The sequence below is a fragment of the Gobio gobio genome (assembly GCF_949357685.1).
Source record: "Gobio gobio genome assembly, chromosome: 6".
In the NCBI taxonomy this organism is placed as follows: domain Eukaryota; kingdom Metazoa; phylum Chordata; class Actinopteri; order Cypriniformes; family Gobionidae; genus Gobio; species Gobio gobio.
The window spans coordinates 43,130,480-43,156,380 of record NC_137102.1 but is presented as its reverse complement, the minus strand read 5'-3'; the positions used below and the strand labels follow the sequence as shown (position 1 = coordinate 43,156,380).

Here is a 25,901-nt window from a genome sequence, read left to right as displayed (position 1 = left end):
AAAATGTGAGCATCAAATATGATACATTGAGCTTTTGAGGAACATTTATTTGTACATCTCTCAATCATTATTCTATTGCATTACATTATGTTTTGCCCCCCACAATATACAGAGCTTTGATTATAAAACTAAGCATTTAAATATCACCTTACTATGACATATTATTGGGAGATATACAGTGACAGCTGATATTTATATTTAGCTAAAGATCTCATTGATTCACATTAAAAGTTATCAGAATAGAATTTTTTACTTTCTGGAAATATACATTTCAGCAACTGTACAAAATTGCTGTTTTTTTCTTTTCTTCAAGTGAGATCCATATTCTCACTATATCAGCCATAAAAAACGAATGTACCAAACATTATAAAACACATATGCAAAAGTGTATTTACATTTGTTTGTTTAGCTTTTCTTCTTGTTTTTTTGTTCTTTTTTTAGACTGTTTAATAAAAAATTAAAATATATTTCAGATTAATATTTTAAATGTCAGGCTTAACAGGGTTAAGTGAAAAACACTATAGTTTCTTTGGTAACTCAGACAACAAGATCTATAAATGTAGTTGTTTTCCCCACCATAATGAGCTAATAATCGTTTTACAGGACTATTAAAGATTGATTATGTAACCATTAAGACCATCTAAAGCGCTCAAACAATATTTAATAATTAACAGACTTTATTAGGCTATTATCAGTATAAAAATTATATGGTTGAAGCCTAGTCTAGAGTGGAAAACAAAAATTGTTATAATCAGGCAACTTTTGACTCAAAGCTATGCTAACATGTAGCCTAACCATTGCAACAGCTTTACTGGTAAGCCTTGTTGTAAGAGGATTATTACATTTTAATATTTATTATAAATTATTTATATAATTATCATATTTAAGAACACTCTTCAGTGAGAATTTTCAGTTGACATGGCACATTTCAGCACGGTATTGGCGTATTATTCATCATAAGTAGGCTACACAGAAGCTATCGTCATGTAGTGTCCCTCAGATGCCGAGTTTAACCGAAACTACCCGAAAAATCCCGAAGCCGTCCGAGTGTCACGTCAACGCTTCCGACGTCAAGCGCACGGGCTTTGAGGAAGTTCCACGTCACATTTGCCTGCCGTGCACAGACACAACTGAAGCCGAGAAAACACTTCAGACTCTCTCGGTGGATGATATACATATTGCAACTGAAGGAGACAAAAACCAGCAAACGCAAACATGGTAAGTGTCACATCAGTGTCTACGTTATGGACAATATTGTAGCTGTTTCGCATATATTAAAGAAAAAATACGCGTTCAATAACGTTAGCTCGAGCTGTTAGCCTCGAAGGCCCTTAGAATGGCCACATAGACAACTCTCTCATTCAGCCAATCCGTGAATTATTTATTCTTTTTCACTATTTTTTCGATATACTACTTGCATTTAAAGACTTAACATTCTTACTTAAATTAATTGTCTTTTTAAACGTTGTATGAAGTAATATCTTGTGTTCTAGCTAACAGCTGATGATATGAATGTGACTGCAACATTAACATAACGACACGTTAATAAATAAGCTCTATAGAAATATGATGCTGAATGCATTATATTGAGTAGAATGGTCACTCCTGTCCTGACATTATCTTGGTGAGGCTTGATTTGTTGTAATTTTGTTGCTTATTAACTGTGCTGTAAAGGTTAGTTGCTGATACTATGTCAGACTTTTAACTGGTTGATAAATAGTAAATGTTTGTGTAGCTGTGGGTAAAAACAGGTTGAAAAATAAAATGTCACTGCTTTATGTTCTTGAAACAATTACGTGTTGTGCTTTTTCTATAAACTAGTAGTGTTACTACTGTATAATTTGGACTGCTGACTAAAGAGATTATTGCTGAGCAATATCAACTTTAAAGTAATGGTGATTCTGATTCTTCTCTTCTCTTCTAGCCTCTGAGGCTGGACATCAAGCGCAAACTCACGGCTCGATCCGATCGTGTCAAAAGCGTAGACCTTCATCCATCCGAGCCATGGATGCTGGCCAGTCTGTACAACGGCAGTGTCTGTGTGTGGAACCATGAAACACAAGTGAGTAGGAGACTTGCACAGATGCAGCATTTTTCAATACATTACCATCTGATCTTTACATCAAACATTAGGGATTCAATAGAGCACTAAGTGTGTTTAATGTGTGTCTAATAATCTCTTATATTTACCTTTAATAGACTCTTGTTAAGACGTTTGAAGTCTGTGACCTGCCAGTAAGAGCTGCCAAGTTTGTTGCCAGGAAAAATTGGGTCATAACTGGTGCTGTAAGTACATACATGAACACAAATATACTATACCAAACCATTATACAATACCTATTATAATATATATTAATACTATAACATGTATTATAGATTTGGTACTGATATTAAACCTTTTAATAAATCCCCTCCCCTTTTCTAGGATGACATGCAAATTCGGGTTTTCAACTACAACACATTAGAGCGAGTACACATGTTTGAGGCCCATTCAGATTACATTCGCTGCATCGCTGTGCATCCCACCCAGCCTTACATCCTCACAAGCAGCGGTATGGACATATTACATTTTGCATTAAGTTTTTATATTACATATATGAAAAAAAAACATATGTTACATAACATATTACACTATTGTTAAAAAGTTTGGTGTGTCATTTTTAAAATAAACACTTTTATTCATCAAGATTGCATTAAATTGATCTAAAGTGACAGTAAATACATTTGTAATGCTATGAAAGATTTCTATTTTCAATAAATGCTGTTCTTTTGAACTTTCTATTCATAAAAGAATCCTTAAGACAATGCACAGTATCACGGTTTCCACAAAAATATTGAGCAGCACAACATATTTCAACATTGATGATAAGAAATGTTTCTTGACCACCAAATCAGCATATTAGAATGATTTCTGAAGGATCACGCGACACTGAAGACTGGAATAATGGCTGCTAAAAAATCAGTTACATGTTTTATATATATTACATAGAAAACCGTTATTTTAAACTGTCATAATATTTCAGTTTTACTATTTTTGATCAAATAAATGCAGTCTTGGTGAGCAAAAAAAAAAAAAAAAATTCTTACCACTCCCAAACCTTTTAACTGTAGTGTATATACAAGACTCTTTGTGTTTAACATTCATTGGGTGTGTGTGCATTTAGATGACATGTTGATAAAGCTGTGGGACTGGGAGAAGAAATGGTCCTGCAGTCAGGTATTTGAGGGCCACACACACTACGTCATGCAGATTGTCATCAACCCCAAGGACAACAACCAGTTTGCGAGTGCATCACTAGACAGAACCATCAAGGTAAGATTGAACACTGATGCGGATAGAGCAAGTTCAAATCTGACTTCTCCCCAATAATTCCTTCTTTGTTGTGTTTCAGGTTTGGCAGCTGGGCTCTTCTTCACCTAACTTCACTCTGGAGGGTCATGACAAGGGGGTGAACTGCATTGATTATTACAGTGGAGGAGATAAACCCTATCTCATATCTGGAGCTGATGACAGACTGGTTAAGATTTGGGACTATCAGGTATGAATGATATAGATGATAATCAATGGATCAAGTCATTCCTGGCTATTTATTGACTTCTGTGTACCTCTCTCTCTCTTTTTAGAATAAGACGTGTGTCCAGACTCTCGAGGGTCACGCTCAGAATGTGTCCTGTGTAAACTTCCACCCAGAGCTGCCAATCATCATCACTGGATCAGAGGATGGTGAGCTATGGCAAATCTTTAGGATAATGTTATAGATGTTTAATGATCACTTTTATAAAACTGCACTGCCTCATTCCTGATGCAAATTATTTTTTTAAACTGGGACTGTATAAACTGATGGGTGCTTTCAAAACATGCTTTGTGATGTTGTGAAACCTTTGCAAATATGAACCAGTGATTTGGAGCATGTATCAAACTGCCAAAGTCTCGTGATTTCAGTAAATGAGGCTTTGTTACGTCTTAACTGTTTCAAAATGTTTTAAAAAAAAATCTGTCTATATATGATTTTACCTGATCTCGGATCAATTTTATAAACTTGTAGACATTTGAATGAGTTGTAGCTAAAAGCCTATTATTGGTCTGATTAACCAAGCTTTCCATACAACAAACAAAAAAAACAAGCCCTACAATTTAATAAAATAACACATAAAGCAAGGCACGACATTAATGCTTGTCTGCTTGGCCCGGACAAGTGGATTTTTTTAAAGGGGCAGGTGAAAAATAATTTGACTTGCCCATTCAGACAAGTATTCTGATTAAAACGTCAATCACCAAAATGCAATAATGATTATGCATTAATTTAGTGTAAATGGCAATCGATAGTGGATAATATAATATAATCACGATTGAAAATGTGACACTGATTTCACATGACAGTTCCATAAACAATTAATTAACATTAAGCCACTTACATTTTAGATGCGAGTAGATCGCAGATTGACTGTTTTAGTTCTGTTTCAGCAGCGAAAATAGTTCCAAACAAAGATCACAGCAGAACCATAAAGCCTTGCTTATACTTTCGCCTGGCTCCGCAGTGCGAGCCTCCGCTGACTGTGCGCGCTCCTCCCTAAACAGACGAGGCGTTTATACTTGACGCGCTTGCCGTTGTACTTTTCTTTGTTTCTTTGTAATTGTTCTATAAACCATCAGGAAACAGCAGTGATAAGTAGTAATATACACAGGTGACGATATTTATTTTAGTACACTTTACCAAAAAAACACACTACAAAAGAATCATGTAAAACTCAGTAAACCTTGATATTATTACTTGTGACATTAGAACAAAATGTATGTATACATGTATACAACTAAATTAACGATCTCTGAAATATTTCCTAATTTCATTTACATTTTCATTTAGTTTCGTGAATTTTTTTTAATTAAAATGGATCTTTATTTTCAATAAAAGGGCAACTAATTTGTACGTGCAAACTGGGTGCCGGTGTGATGAGACGTCATGCTCGGATAAATTCGCCTCAAACTCGTGCACCTTCAGATGCGGATCCAAAAGGAAAGTTACAAAAAATGCGCTGCACACCACCACACAAAATGGGGTCTTGCGCACTCACGCGCACTACCACCCACTCCGTGATGTCATTTTTGCTTGTGCGGACACGCTGAGTATAAACCAAGCTTAACGCGCATCTCACAGCAACAGTGTGTTACTGATTCAGCGTTTTGAATGAATCGGTTGAATCAAAGATTCAATGACCTATTCATAAACAACTGCCTCATTCTTGAATGAATCAGCCGTTTTAATGAATCGACTCCTTGACTCACTCATTAAGACGGTTACCTGCCGCCACCTACTGGCAGTTTAGTTTCATGTTTAAGCATTATTTCCAACATTTCTTATTTGTATATTCAAAATATATTTCAAACAATCTCAAAACATTTAATGCAGTTGTAATTTTTCAGTGTAAATTATTTAATTTGATTGGTAACAGCCATAGTGTCTTATTCTAATTTAATTTATAGATCAAATTTAAGAATATAAAATGAAAGCTGAAGCATAGCCTATATTTAATAAGATTAGGGAAAATGCCCTTTATAAAAGGTAAAAATATCACAAATATGCAGATTTTAATATGTCAAAGCCGATTGAACACTGGTGATGATGTTGCTTCAGAATAAATTATATTAAATACACACAAAAAATGTTTTACTCGGACAAGTGAATGACAGATTTAATTAACAGGCTTAATGTCGAGCCCTGACATAAAGACTCTTCATTTTTAATGGTCTTACATAATTTTTTTAAATGGCATATTAGATTACACCTTTTATAATAACACTTGCAATTGGTTTGTAAAATATGTTTTTATGCATGTTTGGGCTGAGTTTTCACTGCATTTACACTGTTCTGACCAGCAGTTGTCATTAGTTTGTGGTGTTTTTAGTAAATCATTTTGCAAAGCAATTGGTCCAGTTGATTCAACGTTTCGAAAAGCTTTGTTTCTCCCATCACTACTAGTATGAAGTATTTTCAAATTAAAAATGAACACATCACCTTTAAATCTTCTTGTAACTGTCTTTTAAGGCACTGTTCGGATCTGGCACTCCAGCACTTACCGTCTAGAGAGCACTCTGAACTATGGTATGGAGCGGGTGTGGTGTGTGTCTGGCTTGCGGGGCTCCAACAATGTGGCATTGGGCTATGACGAAGGCAGCATCATTATCAAGGTACTAAAAATAATTCAAAAGGATCACCACTCTGTAGCCTGTCAGCGGTGTGACCTACTGGCTAAAGCTCAGGCTGAGAATTGGAAAGTTCAGTCCCCGCACCAAGAGAGCCATCAGGTTGATCCAGGGCCAGGGCTGTCAGCAGGGGTTACCAGAGGATAGATAATGCTACAAAAGATTTACATTTCAAATAAATGCTGTTCTTTTGAACTTTCTATTCCTCAAAGAATCCCAAACCCCCCAAAATATTAAGCAGCACAACAATTTTCAACATGATGATAGTAATAATAAACGTTTCTTGAGCAGCAAATCAGTATATTAGAATGATTTCTGAAGGATCATGTGACACTGAAGACTGGAGTAATGGCTGCCGAAAATTCAGGAATGAATTACATTTTAAAATGCTTCCTTTGTGAGCATATGAGACTTTTTAAATGGTATTGTCTATAGATATAGATATACATTTACAATACTATGTACTTCAATGAACATTAACTAATAATCCGAAGAGCTTTATATAATGCAATATCTCATTTGGAGAGTTCTCTGTAATTATTCCGGTTTATATTTATGTTTTAGCTTGGTCGTGAGGAGCCAGCCATGTCCATGGATGCCAACGGAAAGATAATTTGGGCCAAGCACTCTGAGATTCAGCAGGCTAACCTCAAAGCTATGGGAGATGCTGAGATCAAGGATGGCGAGAGGCTGCCCCTGGCGGTGAAGGACATGGGCAGCTGTGAGATCTACCCTCAAACTCTCCAGCACAATCCTAACGGCAGGTAAGTCTATCACATCTATCCTCTAGCGCTGCTCGTGTACATGCAGCCTGATCCTTGCTGCAATTTACACAATTCACACTTCTCAACATCCAATGATTCTTTACCTTTAATCTTGTTGTTTAGGTTTGTGGTGGTGTGCGGAGATGGAGAGTACATCATCTACACGGCTGTGGCTCTGAGAAACAAGAGCTTTGGATCTGCACAGGAGTTTGTCTGGGCCCATGATTCATCTGAGTAAGTGCTCTACAAACATATAGAAGACAGATGTTTAGACCAACTGCTTACTAAAATACTTATTGACTGTGAGAAATGTAAAAACTGATGTGACTTTGTTTTAAATTAAGGTACGCAATTCGGGAAAGCAGCAGTGTGGTGAAGATCTTCAAAAATTTCAAGGAGAAAAAATCTTTTAAGCCTGACTTTGGAGCAGAAGGTAAACAAGTAGTGAAGTAGTGTAGGCAAGTAGTGAGAAAAACTTTTTTGTATGCAAATAGAAGTAAATACAGAACATTTAAAAATGCACAGTATACGGCATGCTCAAATCCTTGATTACATGTAGTACAAGCAAATGGTTTTATGTAAATGAATGGTTGTGTGCTTGCAGGCATCTATGGTGGTTTCTTGCTGGGTGTCAGATCAGTGAATGGCTTGGCTTTCTATGACTGGGATAACACAGAGCTGATTCGTCGCATTGAGATCCAGCCCAAACACGTGAGTCAGCTGCCACAGTCCTCCTTTCTTTTGTTCGGCATGGTTGGGCAATTTCGTAGTGTGCCTAGACCAATTTCATCTGTACTTGCAGATTTTCTGGTCAGACTCTGGTGAGCTGGTTTGCATTGCCACAGAGGAGTCTTTCTTCATCCTGCGCTATCTGTCAGAGAAAGTGGCCGCATCACAAGAGTCAAATGAGGGGGTTACTGAAGATGGAATTGAAGATGCTTTTGAGGTCAGCGCACATCAGTGTTTAAAACAGTCATTTTTATTAGGTTGAGAATGGTTGTTTCAAAGGAAAAGCATTTTAATTAAATCTTATGAATACATGAAAAAAGAATAGGAAAAAAATGCTCTGGTCTGATCATGTCTGCTTGTGTGTGCAGGTCCTGGGAGAGATTCAGGAAGTGGTAAAGACAGGTCTGTGGGTGGGAGACTGTTTCATTTACACCAGCTCAGTCAACAGACTCAACTACTTTGTTGGAGGAGAGATTGTCACCATTGCTCACCTGGACAGGTGCGGTCAAATTTGCCCTATATCTGCAAATCAGTTTTAAACTATTTAAAATGTTTAATTTATTAATCACACATTTACAACTTCGAAAGTTGTGGTTGGCAACATGTTTTTAAAAGAAGTCTCTTTCTATTTTAATACATTTTAAAATGTAATTGTATTTATTTTATGGCAAAGCCGAATTTTCTGCATCATTACTCCAGTCTTCAGTCACATTATCCTTCAGAAATCATTCTAATATGCTGATTTGGTGCTCAAGAATAATTTTTTTATTATCAATTTTAAAATCAAGGGGTGTGACGAGATCTCATGCCACGAGATCTCACAAGATTAAAACGTTTTGAGGTGAAAAGCTGTCTTGCGTGACATTGCCATGACAGAGTGTGAGGGTGAAGTTAAGATAGAATATGCAACCTCTACGTTCACATTACGCTGCCACTGTTGTTTTGCTTTTTATAGAAATAAAAACAATTTAATTCAGGTGGATAATGGTCGCTACGTAGCTAACGAGTCAGACGTGGTGCGCAGCACTGATCGCGTGACGAGATGACTGACAGGATCGTGGCGGAGGATTTGTTGCGCAACAGAAACATCTGACAAATGTCTTGCCTTGTAAAAAGCGCGTTCAGCCCCACTGCTCCCTATTCACAGAGTGGGCGCAATTCCGAAAGTAAACGCAAGTGCGCATTAAAACGCTTTTTGAAAGCGGCTCCCAGATGCATGCTGGGCTGGGCTCTTTTTCTGCATATGATAATTCACACTCTTTCTTTTTTGATAATTATTTCTAGTTATATATTTCATCATTGAGGATTTCTTAAAAATAGTGTGTAAAAATATTGTCTCGTGAGCTAAGTGTCTCGTCTCACAGCCCTATTAAAACAGTTGTGCTGCTTAGTGTTTTTGTGCAAGCTGTGATGCATATTTTCAAGATTCTTTTAAATAGAGATTTGGAAAGAACAGAAATATAAATCTTATGTAATGTTATAGATTTTATGATCAAATTTATTTGGCTAAATAGATGTATTAATTTCTTGAAAAAAATACTGACCCCAAACTAAAACGAAGGCCTTATATAATTAGTTAATTTATTCACACATTCATTCATTCATTCTTTCAGTCTAACATTGACTTGTTTATCTTAGAACCATGTACCTTCTGGGATACATTCCTAAAGATGACCGTCTTTACCTGGGTGATAAGGAGCTGAATATTGTCAGTTACTCTCTTCTGGTGTCTGTCCTGGAGTACCAGACTGCTGTCATGCGCAGAGACTTTGGCATGGCGGACAAAGTGTTACCCACCATCCCTAAAGAACAGAGAACCAGGGTTGCCCACTTCCTGGAAAAACAGGTACTTCAAAATGTTTGCCTGCAAGTCATGATTTGCAAATGACGTTGTTCTAGCTCTGCGAGAATAACAGCGGCTTAAACTCGTACATCGTAAGTAAAAAAAATATGCATGAAGTATAAGTCACACTTTAAAGTATTTGTTTAAATTATTTATAAACAAGTGTGGGTCAAGAAAGACTTACGCTGCATCTGAAATCGAAACGTGTAGTATGCAAAAAACAGTACGCCAGAGTAGTATGTCCGAATGCATAGTATTCAAGAAACAGAAGGAGAAAAATCCCCGGATTACCTACTACTTCTGCCGAGATACTGAAGTGTGCATTCGATGGACACTTTACTATCCCATGAGGCCATGGGAGAGGATTTGTGAAGCAACACAACTGATGCTGGTAGGTCACGTGATATGGCGGATGTAGTACATTCGAATTTCATTCATACTATATAGAAAAACATATACACTATATATAAAAAACGTTTTAATGGTCATGAAGTAAATTTAAATGTAGTACAAACTGCAAAGTATGTGATTTCGGATGCAGCGTTATAAATTGATTGGCTACCAAAAGTTTAGCAAATCAAAATGATAATCTTTTTATGTTCTGTGATATCTGAAAGATCTTTGTCCATGTTACTTCAGGGTTTCAAGCAGCAGGCTCTGGCTGTGTCCACTGATCCAGAGCACCGGTTTGAGCTGGCGCTGCAGTTAGGAGAGCTGAAAATCGCCTACCAGCTAGCAGTAGAAGCTGAGGTTTGTTGTTATTAACCAGTGATACAGCTCCCCTAGTGGTGGCCAAGCTCAATTGCTTACTTCTTTATTTATTGCATTTATTGTAGTGGAAAAAAAGTAATGTTCAAGATACTGCATGTAAGCTAATATAACGAGGATTACTAATGATGATGCTTTTCTTCTGTAGTCTGAGCAGAAGTGGAAACAGCTGGCAGAGTTGGCCATCAGTAAGTGCCAGTTTGGTTTGGCACAGGAGTGCCTCCATCATGCCCAGGACTATGGGGGTCTTCTGCTGCTGGCCACTGCATCTGGAAATGCTTCTATGGTTGCCAAGCTTGCAGAGGGGGCAGAGCGTGATGGAAAAAACAATGTTGCCTTCATGACCTACTTCCTGCAGGGAAAGTAAGTATTATAAGTGAAAAGTCTTTTGTCAGCTGAAATACAAATAGAAATATGTTGACCACAGTTTTACTTTGTGGATTATCTTTTTATAGCCTACTATGCATGCCTACACTGTTGGAGGAAGTCAGGTTTCAGTCACTGATTATTATTTTGAATATAGTTGTGTTGCTTTAACAGATTTTTTGTATTGTTTGTTTGTCTTGCCAGACTTGACAACTGTTTGGAGCTCCTGATCAAGACCAATCGTTTACCAGAAGCAGCCTTTCTTGCCCGCACATATCTGCCCAGCCAAGTATCCAGGTCTGTATTCACATTGTCACAGGACATTTTAAGGAAAGAACTTGCAGTAAAGTGAAGGGGTATTTTGGAAGGGCATAAAACATTCATAAAAAAAAAAAAACAGTGTGCACAATTTTCCCACAACGGAATGCACTTGACTTGACCTTCAATTTCCAGTGTGATGTACCTGAAATGACTCACATTATTTGATCTCACTGCGAAAAGATATATATATTACAATGCATTATCTTTACAATTTTGTAACTGTATTTAATAACAGGGTGGTGAAACTTTGGAGAGAGAGCTTGTCTAAAGTGAATCAGAAAGCTGCAGAGTCTCTGGCAGACCCTACAGAGTATGAGAACTTGTTCCCAGGCCTGAAAGAGTCCTTTGTGGCAGAGCAGTACCTGAGAGAGACCTGCCTCGGCCAAACCAGACCTGCCTCCGACTACCCACTGATCACTGTAAGAAAGCAGCTTTTTTTGTATTGTTTATTTATTTTGATTTGATGTACTTTTATGTACATTTTTCTTATATTTCTTTGTAGCATTTATTATATTTCCAGCTTCATTTTGAATGACCAAAAACAACTTTAATCGTTTTAGTTTAATATCAACACTGCCTTTACTTCCAAGCACTATTTCACTATTTACTTATACAGGATCCCAGCAGTTTCTTAGAAGATACAACCCGATGAGTTTTTGAATGCAGCCTATATTTACTCATTTACCTATATCTTCTGAAATCAAGCCTAGTCTAAATTTGTTTAAACGAGTAAATCTAGTCAGATTACACCCATAGGGGACGCTATAATGTAAAATCATCATTACTCCAACATGCTTGATCAAGAAGTTTGAAAACTCAGGGAATCATCATATCTTGTCTAGGGATGGGCATTTCAAGCTAAAATTTAAATAAAATTTGACAATCGCTGGGAATTATTCGAAAATCGCAACTCCTCTCCCCGCATGCACGCGTGTATAGGCTGCACGCTTCTAAACAGAGAGAGAGAGGGATAGAGGGATAGCTCTCAATCTGTATTATAACAAACTGTTTAATTAATTTGGGAATAGGCTATATTAACTCAAGCCATTTAATTATTGTAACATGCTGAAACATATGACTGTTATTTGACATTGTCCCAAGTTACTGTAACCTTAATATGACACGCAAGTCTACAGTGTGCGTGACACACTATGTGCTCTTCTGTTGTCTCAGGGCGTTTTTACACTGGCAGCTTAGTTCGAAATGGGGCACGGTTCGCATGGAAAAATTGCTAATGTGAAAGCTTTCATACAGAGCTTGGTGTGAAATGAGGTACCGAACCCGGGAAACTCACAACCTGAGTTTGGTTGCACTCGAACTGTGCCGCGATTGGTATGAATGTGAAAGCATCACTCGGGTGTGCACTTGTTCAGGAAGAAAAGTAACCGGCGCATGCGTTTTAGCCGATTACAATGTCATTAGTTCAATAACATACATGTAAGGGATGATAGTGTTGATGATTTACCTTAGATACGAGCGAGACTGCAGTGTATTTGCTCATAGCGAGTGCAATCAGGGCAGCAAATAATGGCAATTCACTGTCTCCTCAAAAGAGTCTGTTTGCAAGCAGCAAAAGCCGCCTTCAAGCGTCACACATGCGGTAAACCCAAGTGTCGTTTACTCAGCTGCGCATAATAGCACCAAATTAATTTAAAAAAAAACCTCTATATTGACCCACGTTCTGTTTTCTAATGTTTCTTTAAAACATGGGGATTTTTGACAGAAATCACACAACCTATTCGATATTCTATAATTAAATCAACTAATCGAATATTTGAACATCGTGTTGTCATTTTAGTCTGTTTGGACCCTGATGATCACTGCTTACTGCTCTGTTTTAATTGTCTGCATACTTTTTGATTTGTTGTAATTGATTTTCTTTTTTTAATCCTTTTTATTTGCGTAATGAGATGCCTTTTATAATTTAAGTGTAATCAACACAAGTTATTTTTTTCTCTCTTTTCTCTGTCTTTAGCCTAATGAAGAAAGGAACGTGCTGGAGGAGGCCACTGGTTATGAACCAAAAGGAATTATCCCCACTCCTACACAGGTGTGTGTGTGTGTGTGTGTCAAACACTTACCCTAAAAACCTAAAAAAAACCTGGACCTAAAAACTTTTTGCAACACCTGCCAGTGGCCAATGAAAATTATCAGCCATAAATATGTTTTACCTGCCATGAAACTTTTTTCCGCAAAAACAAGCAGGAATGACACCAACATTTTAGATACAAGTTAATGACATAAAAACATTAATGACAAGTAAACAGTATAATCAAATTACAAGCAATAGCACAAATAAATACAATAGAACATGGATACTAAATAAATAAACAGTAGTTTTCAGGTACAGAAAGTAATCAAATGAAAAATAACTGCATAGTTTTCCCTGTATAAATTAACATTGATTAATCCTTATTAATGTTACAAAAGTTATTCAGTCAATACGATACGTATCACGATGCAGGGTTTACGATACAATATATTGCTATATATTATGATACTGTAAGAGGCAATATATTGCGATTTTGTGATCTAATTCAAAAGAATAAAAAACACAACCAAATGCATAACCTGACAAGTAACTATTTTATTTAATTAATACAGTATCATTTAGGCTATATCACGAATCACTATTTTGTGAAATCTATGTAAAGGGAAATGGTAAAGTGACTGCAGTGCAGGATGCTTTATGTGTTTTAAAGGTTCACAGTAGAGCAGTTTTTACTTTCTAAACTATTTAATAACAGAAAGTGCATAGTCCATTCCATGACTAAAGGTTTTTCTTTTATATTTAATACTATAAGCTGTTTGCTTTAAAGCAGTCTATTGTATAATGTCCTATTTAAAGTACTGAACTGCAGAGCTGGTGCATCCATATCCACATCGCTATGATCAGATGCTTTCGTTCTTCTGCCAGTGTTGTCAATTTTGTTGTGTTTATTTTGTTACTGAGAGGAAAACATGCTGTACATATTCGATCGAAACGCTTCTCAGCAGCGCGGATTATGTCGGGATGTTAAGCGAGCTCTCAGATTCAGTATGTTTCCCGAGTATTGTATTTTAACTAGGGGTGCACCGATCCGACTTTTTCAGTCCCGATACCGATACCGATGCCTGGGCTTTGTGTATCTGTCGATACCCGATACCGATCCGATATATTGTTGAATTAATAATAAACTGTATATCTTCCACCTTATACCTTCCTTGAAGAGACTAAAGGCACCAGACTTTACTAACTAAACATAACTAAGACAAAATAACAGATGTATGTAAGGTGTTGAATTCTTATTTATTTAAAAAACAATTGTGCATTCAAATCTAAAATAGAATGTAATCTAACTTCTTTAAATAAATAAAATGTAACAGTGGAAACAAAAAACAGTGTATTGGTCAAACATACAATAGTAATCTGACAGTTACCAAACATTTTTTACACTACAGATAATTGTTTTGGTATATAATCATATCAATATTAAAAAGTAGCATTACAAATTAACAAATAGTCTAATTTTCTACCATATGCAATTTAATAAAAATTTTCAGCTAGCTAATAACAACTTTGTTCTGGTTTCACCTCACTCCAGATTAAATGATTGTAGGCTATGCCTATTTATTTTACTACACATTGTCAACAGAAATAAGATGAAATACTGTTGATAATTAAAAATAATTCTTACTACCCACTCTTGCTAAAATGGGTAAGCACACTTGTGTTCTCATTTCAGTTGCGTTCTGAGTAAATTAATAAACTGAGTTCATGAGTTCAGTGTTGGACAGATCAGTTGTTCTGGCCAGTCGTTAAAATGATTCGGTTCAAAGGAGTCATTAGGTCACGAATCGGACATTAGCAGACGCGTTGTGTGCGAATCCCGTCTGTTAGAACATCGCGAAAGATGTCAACACACAGAAAACACTTCATAACTGGATATAATTTGTCTCCCGCTTATTGAAAGTATGCTTTATGTCAGCTGGTCAGAGAAGAGTCAATGTTTTTTGAGCGCAATTCACACCCAGTGATAATTCAAGGACAAAATTGTCCGAATGTGTCACGTGCAACATGGTTTCGGTCTTCCGAGCTTTTGATTTGGATTAATATGTGAAATATGAGAGCGAACACTGATTATTTTGAAGACCCAGAGAGCGCGCGCGGGGGAGGAGCTCTCAGATCGGTCTCTCTGTCACTCAGTCCCAAGCGCAGCATCTGTTCTACATCACTCGTAAATCACAATAACTCATCAAATTAGGCTTTGGCCGTCAAAAAAATGTCAATGCAGGAAAGACCCTGACTTTGCAGTAATACCCTCGAAACAGCGACGAACTAGTTGGCGTGGCAAGCGTGAAATATCTCCTCCACACAGCCGACTCTCTGGCTCGCTCAATGTTGCTTCTAGCATGCGACACACGTGAAGCTGACGAATGACGTAGGTTCTGCTGCGACGGAAAAAAACACCTGGATCGGCTTGTGGATCTGTTAATTTTTCCGATCCCCGATCCAGCTATTTTGTCAGTATCGCGGCCGATATCCGATCCTAATATCGGATCGGTGCACCCCTAATTTTAACTTGGCCTATTTTGCAAACAAAATGACTCTTGTCAATTTCCTTAGTGGCTTCTTTATAGCTGAAGCCAAAATGAGTCCACACTTCAGCTCTGTATACCGCGGGAGCGGAATAATTCTATCGTCTTGTGAGCTGGGTTTGCTAATGCTAACACTAGTGATGCACGCAACCTGCCTCACCATGCGCTTCTCCGGCTGCGCGTCAGTTACGTTCTGAGATAACACTGCCATCTAGCGGTTGGGTTTTATACAGTCTGTGGTTTAAACAGAACACAAAGCCACGAATCTTGGATGTAAATAAATATATAAATATCGATATAGTGTTTTTGAGAATCGATACTGTATCGCCAAACATAATATTGCGATATTCACGTGTATCGATATTTTCTTACACCCTTATGCCGCGTTCCAGGCAACCCGTAACCCGTGTTTTTCCAACCTTCTACCCGTGAAAGTGCATTGGAACGGCAGTCAAACCCGTGAACTCGTACTAGATCGATGTACTCCCAGTTACGAGCTCTGACGTCGCATAGCCCGCGAAGCAACAATGGCAGCCCCTATGGACGCGCCGTTTATGAAAGTCGTTAAAAACAAAATATAAGGTATTGCTCTAACGTTATTTATCCGCAAATGTTATGCATTATCAACAGCTTTTCTAGCGTTAGTTAGTTTTCAGGCCATTGAGTGCAAGAATAAATGAATACCAAATACATTTCCAAATATACAAATAATGTAAAATAAAAGGTACAACAGCTTCTCTTGCCTTATGCGCCGTTTTTTCTCCTCCGTTTCCCTCAAATAAGCAAGGAGTAAGCACCTTTGGCGATAGAAAGGATTGTAAATGAGCATAAGCCCCGTATGGTTCGCCATTCTTTGTTTACATCTAGCTACCACACAATTACTGGCGCTCAGGCAGTTTGGCGTGACTTTGCCTGGAACGCTACAAAGTCGTGAGTTGTGGTTTGAAGTCGTAACCTACGGGCTCAACCTGCCTGGAACGCAGCATTAGTATGTGAGTGACGTGTGTGTGTGTGCGCAGCGCAGCGCAATCTCCACGCTTTTGATGTTTGATTAACATTATTACAGTGACGTAGGCCTGTGTGTGTGTGCTTAAATGAAAACAGCGCATTAATATAGATCGGTGATTCAACTTATTGCGCACCTTCCAAACAATCAGACTCGAGTATTCAGACAGACCATGGCATAAATTACGTAGTTATTGTTACATTAAAATGTTAAGGAGTTATGTTATACTTTTACTTAAGATTTACAGGGAAAACACTACCAACTTTGCTTACATTTGATTGCAATCACCAATAAAATGTTGTTCCATTTTTTTTTTTTCTATATCGTCATAAATATCATTATCGCAAATATTCTTGAAATATCGTGATATGATTGAGGCTATATCGCCCACCCCTAATGTGTACATTTACAAGACAAAATGCATGTAAATGATAAACATTCACTCTATGATGGTTTGCCATTAATCCGAGAATCAAATGCCTGAATCGTGGGGCCTGGTCTGTACAGCTCACTATGATCCATTTCACCGTTAATGGCGACACACAATAATAACCTACCGCACTACCAGAGCAAACTAGTAATCTGAAGAGTTCACATATATCTTTGTGCATAAACGAATCAAATTGCCTGTGTATGTTCAGGAGGTGAAAGAAACAGAGGAGGCCCCAGAGGATGTGGGTGTTTTGGCCTCGGTGATAGCTGCCGTCTCGGCTCCAGTAGTTGCTGCCATGAGTCACGCAGAATCCGAGCCTCCTCAGAAGGTCGAGGAGAACACTGAGGAAGAGCCTCCCAAAATGACAGCAGCAGAACAGAAGGTATTTGGTAAAAACACGTGGTTAATAAAGCCATATTAACATCAGACTTCATGTAACCCTCACTTTGTGATTTTATTTTAAGGTTATTGACGAGCTGGAAGATGATTTGGATAACATGGAGCTTGATGACATTGACACCACGGACGTCAATCTGGATGACGACTTCTTAGATGACTAAACCCCCGGCACTAAAGCATTGAGTTTATTTAAGCGACCAAACCTTTTTTTATTTGTTCCTGTTAGACCTGCAAAGTCTAGGGTAGACTGGGCTGAATATAAATGTCTTGGGCGTACAACAGATGGAAAGAGGAGGAATGTGCATTATTGATGGTGAATTTTTTTGTACTTCATTCTGGACCTTCAATTTACATTTTACCTGTACATCAAGGTATACGTTGATTCTTGTGTTTGACTGTGATATATCATGGTCCCATAATTCATAATAAAGAGATCTACTATACTTACAATGATTTGTCCTGTCATAAAATTGTTTTTGTTTTATATTCTGTTAAATATAGAATCCTTTAGTAACTAGGTTCCTTCAAAAAACGTCATAACGGTTCATGTTAAATAAAGATTCATCAGATACTGTTTTATTTTTAAATGTATACAATTTACAATACTAATTGCGCCCTGCCACAAAGCAACAATGGTTCGGGAATGGTTTGAGGAGCACGAGTTTGAGGTGTTGACTTGGCCTCCAAATTCTCCAGATCTCAATCCAATGGAGCATCAGTGGGATGTGCTGAACGAACAAGTCCGATCCATGGACACCCCACCTCGCAACTTACAGGACTTAAAGGATCTGCTGCTAACATCTTGGTGCCAGATACCGCAGCACACCTTCTGGGGTCTAGTGGAGTCCATGCCTCGAAGGGTCAGGGCTGTTTTGGCAGCAAAAGGGGTACCAAATCAATATTAGGACATAATGTTATGCCTGACTGGTGTATATTTATGTATGTATATATATTCATAGATGCAAACTCCTCACCTTTAGGTGAGAATCCAACTCTTTGAGATCAAAATAGGTCACCTATGAGATTTGCCTTGATCAGATGAGTGTTTTCAGACTGATCTTTTTTTTTTCTCGTGTTGTGGAGTGACATTATGGTAATAAAAAAAATCAACATACATTTTCGAATAAATGCGTCAAAGAAAATTGGGCAAGGCTGAGACATGCAGCAAAACAAAGGAAGCGGGACATTGTGGTAGCTAAACATCAGAAGAAATGGGATTTAACTTACGAGGCGGTGTACAAAGTATCCCATATTGATGCATTTGTAACCAGTGGGATCTTCAGTGTTCAGTTTTGAGTGTTAATAAAGAAGCTAAGATGGTTTCCAACATGCATTTTATCTGGTTGTTTTTTTCTTGTTTTTGTTTTGTTTATGTATTCAGCTCCCACATCTGTTGAATCCTTTTTGTGTGTTTTATAAAGGGTTGTTTTGCCCTACATAAAACACAAAAACTGTTTTACCTCTTACCTGTTAGAATTAGTTTTCAGGCAGATGCAAAGATACTTAATAGTGTCTAGAAATGAGCATGAAAAGTAATTTTTTTTTTATATTTAAAAGTGTTCTGACCACTGAGAATGTTTTCTCTACTATCCACGCAATGTTCTCACCTTTTTACCTTTATCCATTTGCATCCCTGAGATATATAGATATATAATGGCAGAGCCACATAAAATAAAAAAAAGGTTCATTTATATCAGGGTTATCCAAACTTCCATCAACACACCTGCCTGAAAGACCTTGATTAGCTGGTTCAGGTGTGTTTAATTAGGGTTGGAGCTAAACTTTTCAGGACAATGGCCCTCCAGGAGCAGGACAGGAGTGGACACCCTGCCCTATATACACTTACCTAAATGACAAAATACATTAACATTAATAATAGGAAAAACAGACCAGCATGAAACAAGGTATGGATTTTGCTTTGTGTAACGACTTAAATTTCAATCAATGATTATCTTAAAGTGGGTTCTCCCTTAAAAAAAAACAAAAAACATGTTAATGCTATCCTATTAAATGACTGTACGTGTCAGCGAGTCATTTTGAATGTCAAATTAAATTGAAATTAAATCTCACTGGGTAATAAGTAACCTTTCATCTGGAACAATGGCTTTTTCGCTTCAATTAACAGGACTTCTAGGAATGCTGTGAAATTACTGCTGTGCCATCGAATATGTTTGAAAAATGTACTGCAATATGCAGTAAAAAAAGATTGTCCGTACAGCAACAATGTACCTGTTTTACCTTTGATGTTACAGAGGGGGAAAAAAACATAAATGGTTTCCCTCAGTTCTTATCTATGCTGATAAAATCTGTACATGCTGCTTCTGATATTCTGGCACAATACGATGGAGGTTCAAAGCATTTCAAGCTTTATTGCAGATGAAAGAAACTGCAAGCATCATTATGGTCTGCGGTTCTCTCTGCAGTAAAGGAAACATTTATGTCAGCCAGTGGCCCAAAAATAAAAATAGTATCATAATTTACTTCTCCCTTGTGTCTTTCTCAGAGATCCTTCATTAAATGGCATCCCGTCCATTAGATGGAGCCAGCGCTCCTAATTGATTACTATCAGTTGAACTCATTGAGCAGGCAAAAGAGGAAGAACACAGGTGTGACATGTGTTCATGTGAGATCAGAGAGAGTTTGGTGACAGAGCTGTCATTTTGGCCACATTTACACCAAACTTACTAAACAACTGGTTTTGATTGAACTGGGACAATATGGCTGCCATCCCGCCCATTCCTGTCACAGATTCTGTCTGCTATCTTTGCACTTCTTCTTTAAAAGACTCCGTTGATCTAAGATGTTGCCACAGTTTGTGCAAAAACTGTCTACAAAGCTACTGGGAGCTCAACAAGTCCCTGGAGTGTCCTGTTTGTTTGAGGGAAACACGCTGCTCTGTTCTTCTACATCATTTAAGTTTTCCTCGCTCTTCCTCAGAGGATGAAACCTCTCAAGACGGCGACTTCAAACCACGCCATGTGGGGAATGCAGAAAGTGGAATGGTAAGTGAGCTGCATTTTCACTTTGATCTTGAAATAAAACTTCGGCTAAAGGATCTGCTCTAATCCAGTTATACATTTTAGGGACTGTCGTCTTAATAAAACAGCTAAGTAAGAGAGCAAAACATCAAATGATTTAATTAAAGAGTGCGTCAATATGTTTGCCTTTTATGGAATAAATAGTTGTAGTAGATTTTTACCTAGTAGATTTTTTTTTTTAATTTGTAGAAAGTATACTAAGTCAGTTAAAGGTGCACTATGTAAAATTGTTCAGTAAAATATCCAAAAACCACTAGGCCGGTGTTATATATTTTGTTCAGTTGAGTACTTACAACATCCCAAATGTTTCCAACTATTTGTAAATCGTGAGAAATTGCTATTTTAACCAAGGAACCGGGACGTGTAAGGGAGTCGCCTGTCAATTGCGTCATATCTGTGTTACCCTCGGTTTCCGCTTTTATTTTGTATAAATGCTTTACTCTTACTGCAGTGTGATACAAGTGTCATAGCAGCAGTCGCCGAGCGAACGCACAGAGTAAAGTCATAACTTCATTTTCAATAGCCTGACAAGCCAGACCCACATCAAGATGTTGGGTCTGGAAACTCACTATTGACAGGGCTCAATCCGGGGGGAGGGGGGTTGCTGAGGGGTTGTCTTTCAAATTCCCTCTGCATGCAATTGGATAGCGCCATGAGCGCCACAACCAACCAGAGCAAAGAAGAAGGTGAAGCCGATCTAACGTTAGTTGATAGACTTTCGCCGTATCCGGTAGGCAAAACTTCGAACATATCTTCTTTTCTTAAGAATGACTTCAGTGCCGTTCTTTTCTCAAAGAAAAGCTTAACTCCAAGTCTTCCAGAGTCGCGGCCAAAGCCGATTCAAAATACCGCTGTGCGTTAGCTTCTTTGTTTACGAGTAGCATGCAGAACCTCCGCAACTCTGCCGTGACGTGCCGTCATTATGTTAAGCCTGCACACCGACTCTACACACGCTGTGATTGGCCTGACCAGAGTTTGGTTTTTCCAGCTCTCAGGTCTACCGAGAGTTGCTAGACTACACTCGCGGCAAAATACATTTTCTGCCGCTAGGGTGCGTCTAGATTTCTAGGCTACATTTTCAACACACTCGGATGTATCTACTATGATAAACAGAGCTGCGTTACCTCATACTCATGACCGGAAAAGCGAAAATGGCGCAGACTGTGTCATAATAAAAGTCCTGTTGCTCGCGAGGCGTGTGTTGCGTTCATCTTATTAACCCTTAAATGCTTGACTGTTTTGCCAAACATTCTTACTTATTCGGGTCTTTAGCGACCCGGATCTATATCTAACATGGATAGATCCTTACCTGTCGTAGAATAACAATTACAGAAGAATAAAATAAAACATATTTCGTTACCTTTTGGAGCTTGGAAGGGTTAATTTTGAGCAGATGTTTTATGCCATCCCCACTGTCCTCGTCAGAGCTCATTTCCCAGTACATTCTGCATCTGAATCATATTTGCAATCTCACGCATATCCTCAAAACTAATTTTCAACGTCTTCAAAATAAATATTTTGATCTCTGACAGCTTCCTTCACTAGATCCATCATCAAGTGACACTCATATTTGATTGCGTTCAGTACTTGCTCTGCAGTAAATCGCTGAGCCATTTCAAGTTTTGCAGATTATATATATTATTGTTTTGTTTTCTGTCTGAGGTAACTATGAGTGAAACGTCACTTCATCATTGTATATCATACATTGCCACCTTGTGGAATAAAGGTGAATTGCACTAATTTCGTCATTATAGATTCATTTATTATTGTGCAGAAAAAAAAATGCGTACAATCTTACACACCTCGGGTCGTTAGCGACCCTATACAATTTTGACAAAAAACGAATGGGAAAACAGGGATTCAATTATAAAAAAAAAAATTATTGTTATATTGTTTAAAATGGATTGATTGAGGAATACTAAGAAGGTTGATGTCTAACTTAAAATAATGAATGAGGAGGAGGGTAGTGAATGATGTCTCGGGTCGCTAAAGACCCGAGGTATGCATTTACGGATTAACAATCGCTCCAGCGGCCATGCTCAGCTCCCACAACACTCTGCTTCATACTACATTATCGCATCCACTAACATGATTTCTGCCCAAGTCCTATCCCGATTCTTTTCCACCGGCTGTGAAGTGAAGACCACATGTCCCAAGATTCTGCGCTTGGGACGGAAAAGTTACATAGTGCGCCTTTAAAGCTCTTTCCAGACAAAGTCAGAGGTGGGAATACTTGAGATAAAATTCCCCACTCCCAACCTCAAAGCCTTCCAGACATTCTACATTACAGACAACTCATTTCTCCTGCTTCCCCTTGAAAACGACCAGTGGCCAATTGTTTTAGTCACTGCCATATTGCAAATTAAGTCAAATTATGCTTTTCCCTGAAGTTGGGGATGATCAATCCGTCAGATTTCTGTTCCAGTGGTTATTTTCAAGTAGGAGGTGGGAGAATGTTCTGAGATGTTCAGTACTGTATGAGTCACCCCTGATATTGATCTGATATAATGCATAGTTGGAATACAAAGTAAGTTGCTTTGGATAAAAGAGTTTTCCCATGCATAAATGTAAATGTCTATGCTAACACCGACAGCTATCAGAGATAATGAGCACTATGGCCAGCATAAAGACAGAAGACGACATTGGTGCCATGGTCCAGATGTTGATGGAGGTCAAATATGAACCGATTGAAAAAAACATATCAGAAAACATAGAAGAAAACCTCATAAATGGACAAACAATTGAGGACATTGCCTCTGCAAAGGTAAGATGTCAAATGTATCACCATGTCTTCCTAGCTAAGAACAATTTGTCTGAACGTTATGATGTTTTATTAACAAAGTTCAGGAGGAACACGTTCAAATTGCCTATCCAATCAGCACAAGAGGAGGCCTATATACAACTCGCCTATGTTCCTCAACAGTTTTCTTTATCCCTCCACCACCCTGTCTCCTCACTTTCCCCTGGGGTGCTTCTCAATATCCCTCCTCGTTTCTTCGCTCCTCCGTCCTCCATCTTATGACTCGGAAACCAACCAAGCTCAGCCATCTTGTAGGACATCTCAATTCTCTAATTGCACCGCGAGGATTGAGGAGGCTTCCTGAGGAGTCACGAGCGAGGATACACAGGTGTACCCTTTGCGGAAATGTTTTATCGACTAAACGTGACGCACGTATTAATTCTCCTCCCCCTTCACATCTTGGCACAGTTTATTCATTATTATTATGTTTACATGTGCAAGAAACAAATGTATGTCAAACAACTGACAGTTGCATAATTATATCAAAGCACAAGAAAATGTAAGAAACAAACTGTAAAAAGCAGTTTTAATAACTGGGAATAATTAATTGTTAATAATTACTGGTAATATTAAATAAAATATGGACCACTGTGGTATTTTGTGGAGGTTGAAACTATTACAATATAAATAGTTATCTCTAATGTTCAAGAATCCCGACGTGCAAACTAAATCCAGCGATGTAGAGTCTTCATTAATTGACGACGCGTTAAAGTGACGCTAAAGGGAGCGAGGATATCTCATTTCACTTGATTCAATTCCTCCGTCCTCGCGTCTTTTCTTTGCGTCCTTCCCTCGCATCCTGAAGGGGTGGAGCTTAGACGCAAGCAAAGGAAACTAGGAAAGGAAACGAGGATGCACAAATAAGAGTTGAGAAGCACCCCTGGTTACTTTCCTAGCCAAGGATATGGGGGGAGTACTCCGGGTTTGAGCCAAATTCTGAGCTTGGAGCCCTCCCTTCGGACAGTATGCTCTTTACTCTATATGATTATTTGTAAATGTAAACTTGTTTTGTTTTTGTTTGTTTTTTAAAAGATGGAGCAGTCCAATGAAACCAGGTAAGTGGCCCATCTTAGTACATTTGAAATAAGAGATGTGAAACCAGCCTCTAAAAAAGCCTTTGATTTATTTAATGCTTCTAGGGATGAGGAAATACATACAGACATAATACTTCATGACACCACTCCCACACCCAGTTCTGCCTTAGTGGAACACAATGAGTCTGGAGAGAATCCTGGTCCACCACCCACAGTTACTTGTAGATCATTAAGGTCCAACCTTTGTCCAAAATGCGGCAAGAGCTTCAAAAGAAAATCAGACCTCAAAGCCCATGAGAAGTTGCACTCCTTGAAGAAGTCGCACCAGTGCTCCACTTGCGGAAAGAGTTATGTCGACAAACACGAGCTTTCCTTGCACATGCGGTTCCACAGTGGCGAGAGGGTGTTGGACTGCCCTTATTGCCAGAAAAAGTTTGTCAGGGAGAGTGGATTGAAGTCCCACTTGAGGAGCCACACGGGGGAGAAGCCATTCTCTTGCTCACAATGTGGGAAAAGCTTTTCTCGAAGAAGTACCCTAAATACTCACATGCGGTTGCACCTAGGCACCTTGCCCCACCAGTGCGATCATTGCGGGAAGCTTTTCAACACTGCGGCAGCTATGAGAGCCCACAGGGCAACACATACCGGAGAGAGGCCCTTTCCGTGCCCTCAATGTGACAAGAAGTTCATCAATAAAGCTGAACTGGATGTACACCTGAATAGCCATGCGGGGAAAAGGCCGTTTAGCTGTTCAGTGTGTGGAAAGGGTTTCCTGAGGAAGCAAGAACTCAACATTCATCAGACCATTCACCAAGACAAACGCACATTTTATTGCACACACTGCGAGAGCAGCTTCAAAAGGATGAGCCACCTCACATCGCACCTGAAGATCCATTACTCCGACACCCCTTACAAATGCACACACTGCAGCAGGTCCTTCAAACATCCCAACAGCCTCAAATTGCATGAGCGTCTTCACACCGGAGAAAAACCCTACAGTTGTGAACACTGCGGGAAAAGGTTCCCTTCATCAGGAGAGCGCTCTAGACACCTGGCCGTCCATTCCGAGGAGAAATCATACAAGTGCCCGAAGTGTGACAAGAGATTTCGCTTCAGGAGCGGTATGAAGTCCCACCAGGTCACACACACTGCAGAAAGACCTTTCCACTGCAAGAAGTGCGGTCAGAGCTTCGCTAGGCTAGCAAATCTCAAAAAGCATAAGGTGGTGCACACCGACGAAAGACGTTTCAGCTGTTCTCAGTGCGGCGTGGCCTTCAAGTCCACCTCTACTCTCAGGAGCCACCTGATAATCCACTCCAGCAAGTCCCTGTTGAACTGCAGCACCTGTGGCAAAACCTTCACTCGCCAAGACACCTTCAAAAGACATCAAGACATCCATGCAGGGATCAAAGTCCACAAGTGCACAGAGTGTGGAAAATGCCTGAGCTCAGCAAGTTGCCTGAAGCTGCACATGCAAGGTCACTCCGGGAATAAGAAAATGTACTACTGCGATGAATGCGAAAAGAGCTTCAGTTCCACAGCCTATCTGCAAAAGCACCGGCAGATCGCGCACACCAACGAGAAGCCGTATGTTTGCTTTGAGTGCGGGGAGAGCTTTAA

At 38.7% G+C, this 25,901-nt stretch overlaps 1 protein-coding gene across 1 annotated transcript; it reads left to right on the top strand.

Annotated features, from left to right (window-relative positions):
- The first annotated feature begins 898 nt into the window (after nucleotides 1–898).
- On the top strand, nucleotides 899–18,734 carry copb2 (COPI coat complex subunit beta 2). Its single transcript, XM_079819775.1, has 22 exons — nucleotides 899–1,218; nucleotides 1,925–2,062; nucleotides 2,200–2,286; nucleotides 2,426–2,552; nucleotides 3,165–3,313; nucleotides 3,393–3,539; nucleotides 3,625–3,724; nucleotides 6,045–6,187; nucleotides 6,767–6,966; nucleotides 7,090–7,200; nucleotides 7,311–7,399; nucleotides 7,571–7,677; nucleotides 7,769–7,912; nucleotides 8,064–8,194; nucleotides 9,334–9,541; nucleotides 10,178–10,288; nucleotides 10,455–10,669; nucleotides 10,877–10,969; nucleotides 11,229–11,412; nucleotides 12,969–13,043; nucleotides 17,219–17,392; nucleotides 17,475–18,734. The coding sequence occupies exons 1-22, from the start codon at nucleotides 1,216–1,218 to the stop codon at nucleotides 17,568–17,570; spliced, it is 2,832 nt and encodes a 943-aa protein (XP_079675901.1). The 5' UTR covers nucleotides 899–1,215; the 3' UTR covers nucleotides 17,571–18,734.
- Nucleotides 18,735–25,901: the final 7,167 nt, after the last annotated feature.

Excerpts from the sequence above, each read along its gene's own strand:
- copb2 (XM_079819775.1), top strand. Across the intron at positions 6,967-7,089 it reads CAGCACAATCCTAACGGCAG|GTTTGTGGTGGTGTGCGGAG; the intron begins GTAAGTCTATCA and ends CTTGTTGTTTAG. Across the intron at positions 10,289-10,454 it reads AGCTAGCAGTAGAAGCTGAG|TCTGAGCAGAAGTGGAAACA; the intron begins GTTTGTTGTTAT and ends TTTCTTCTGTAG.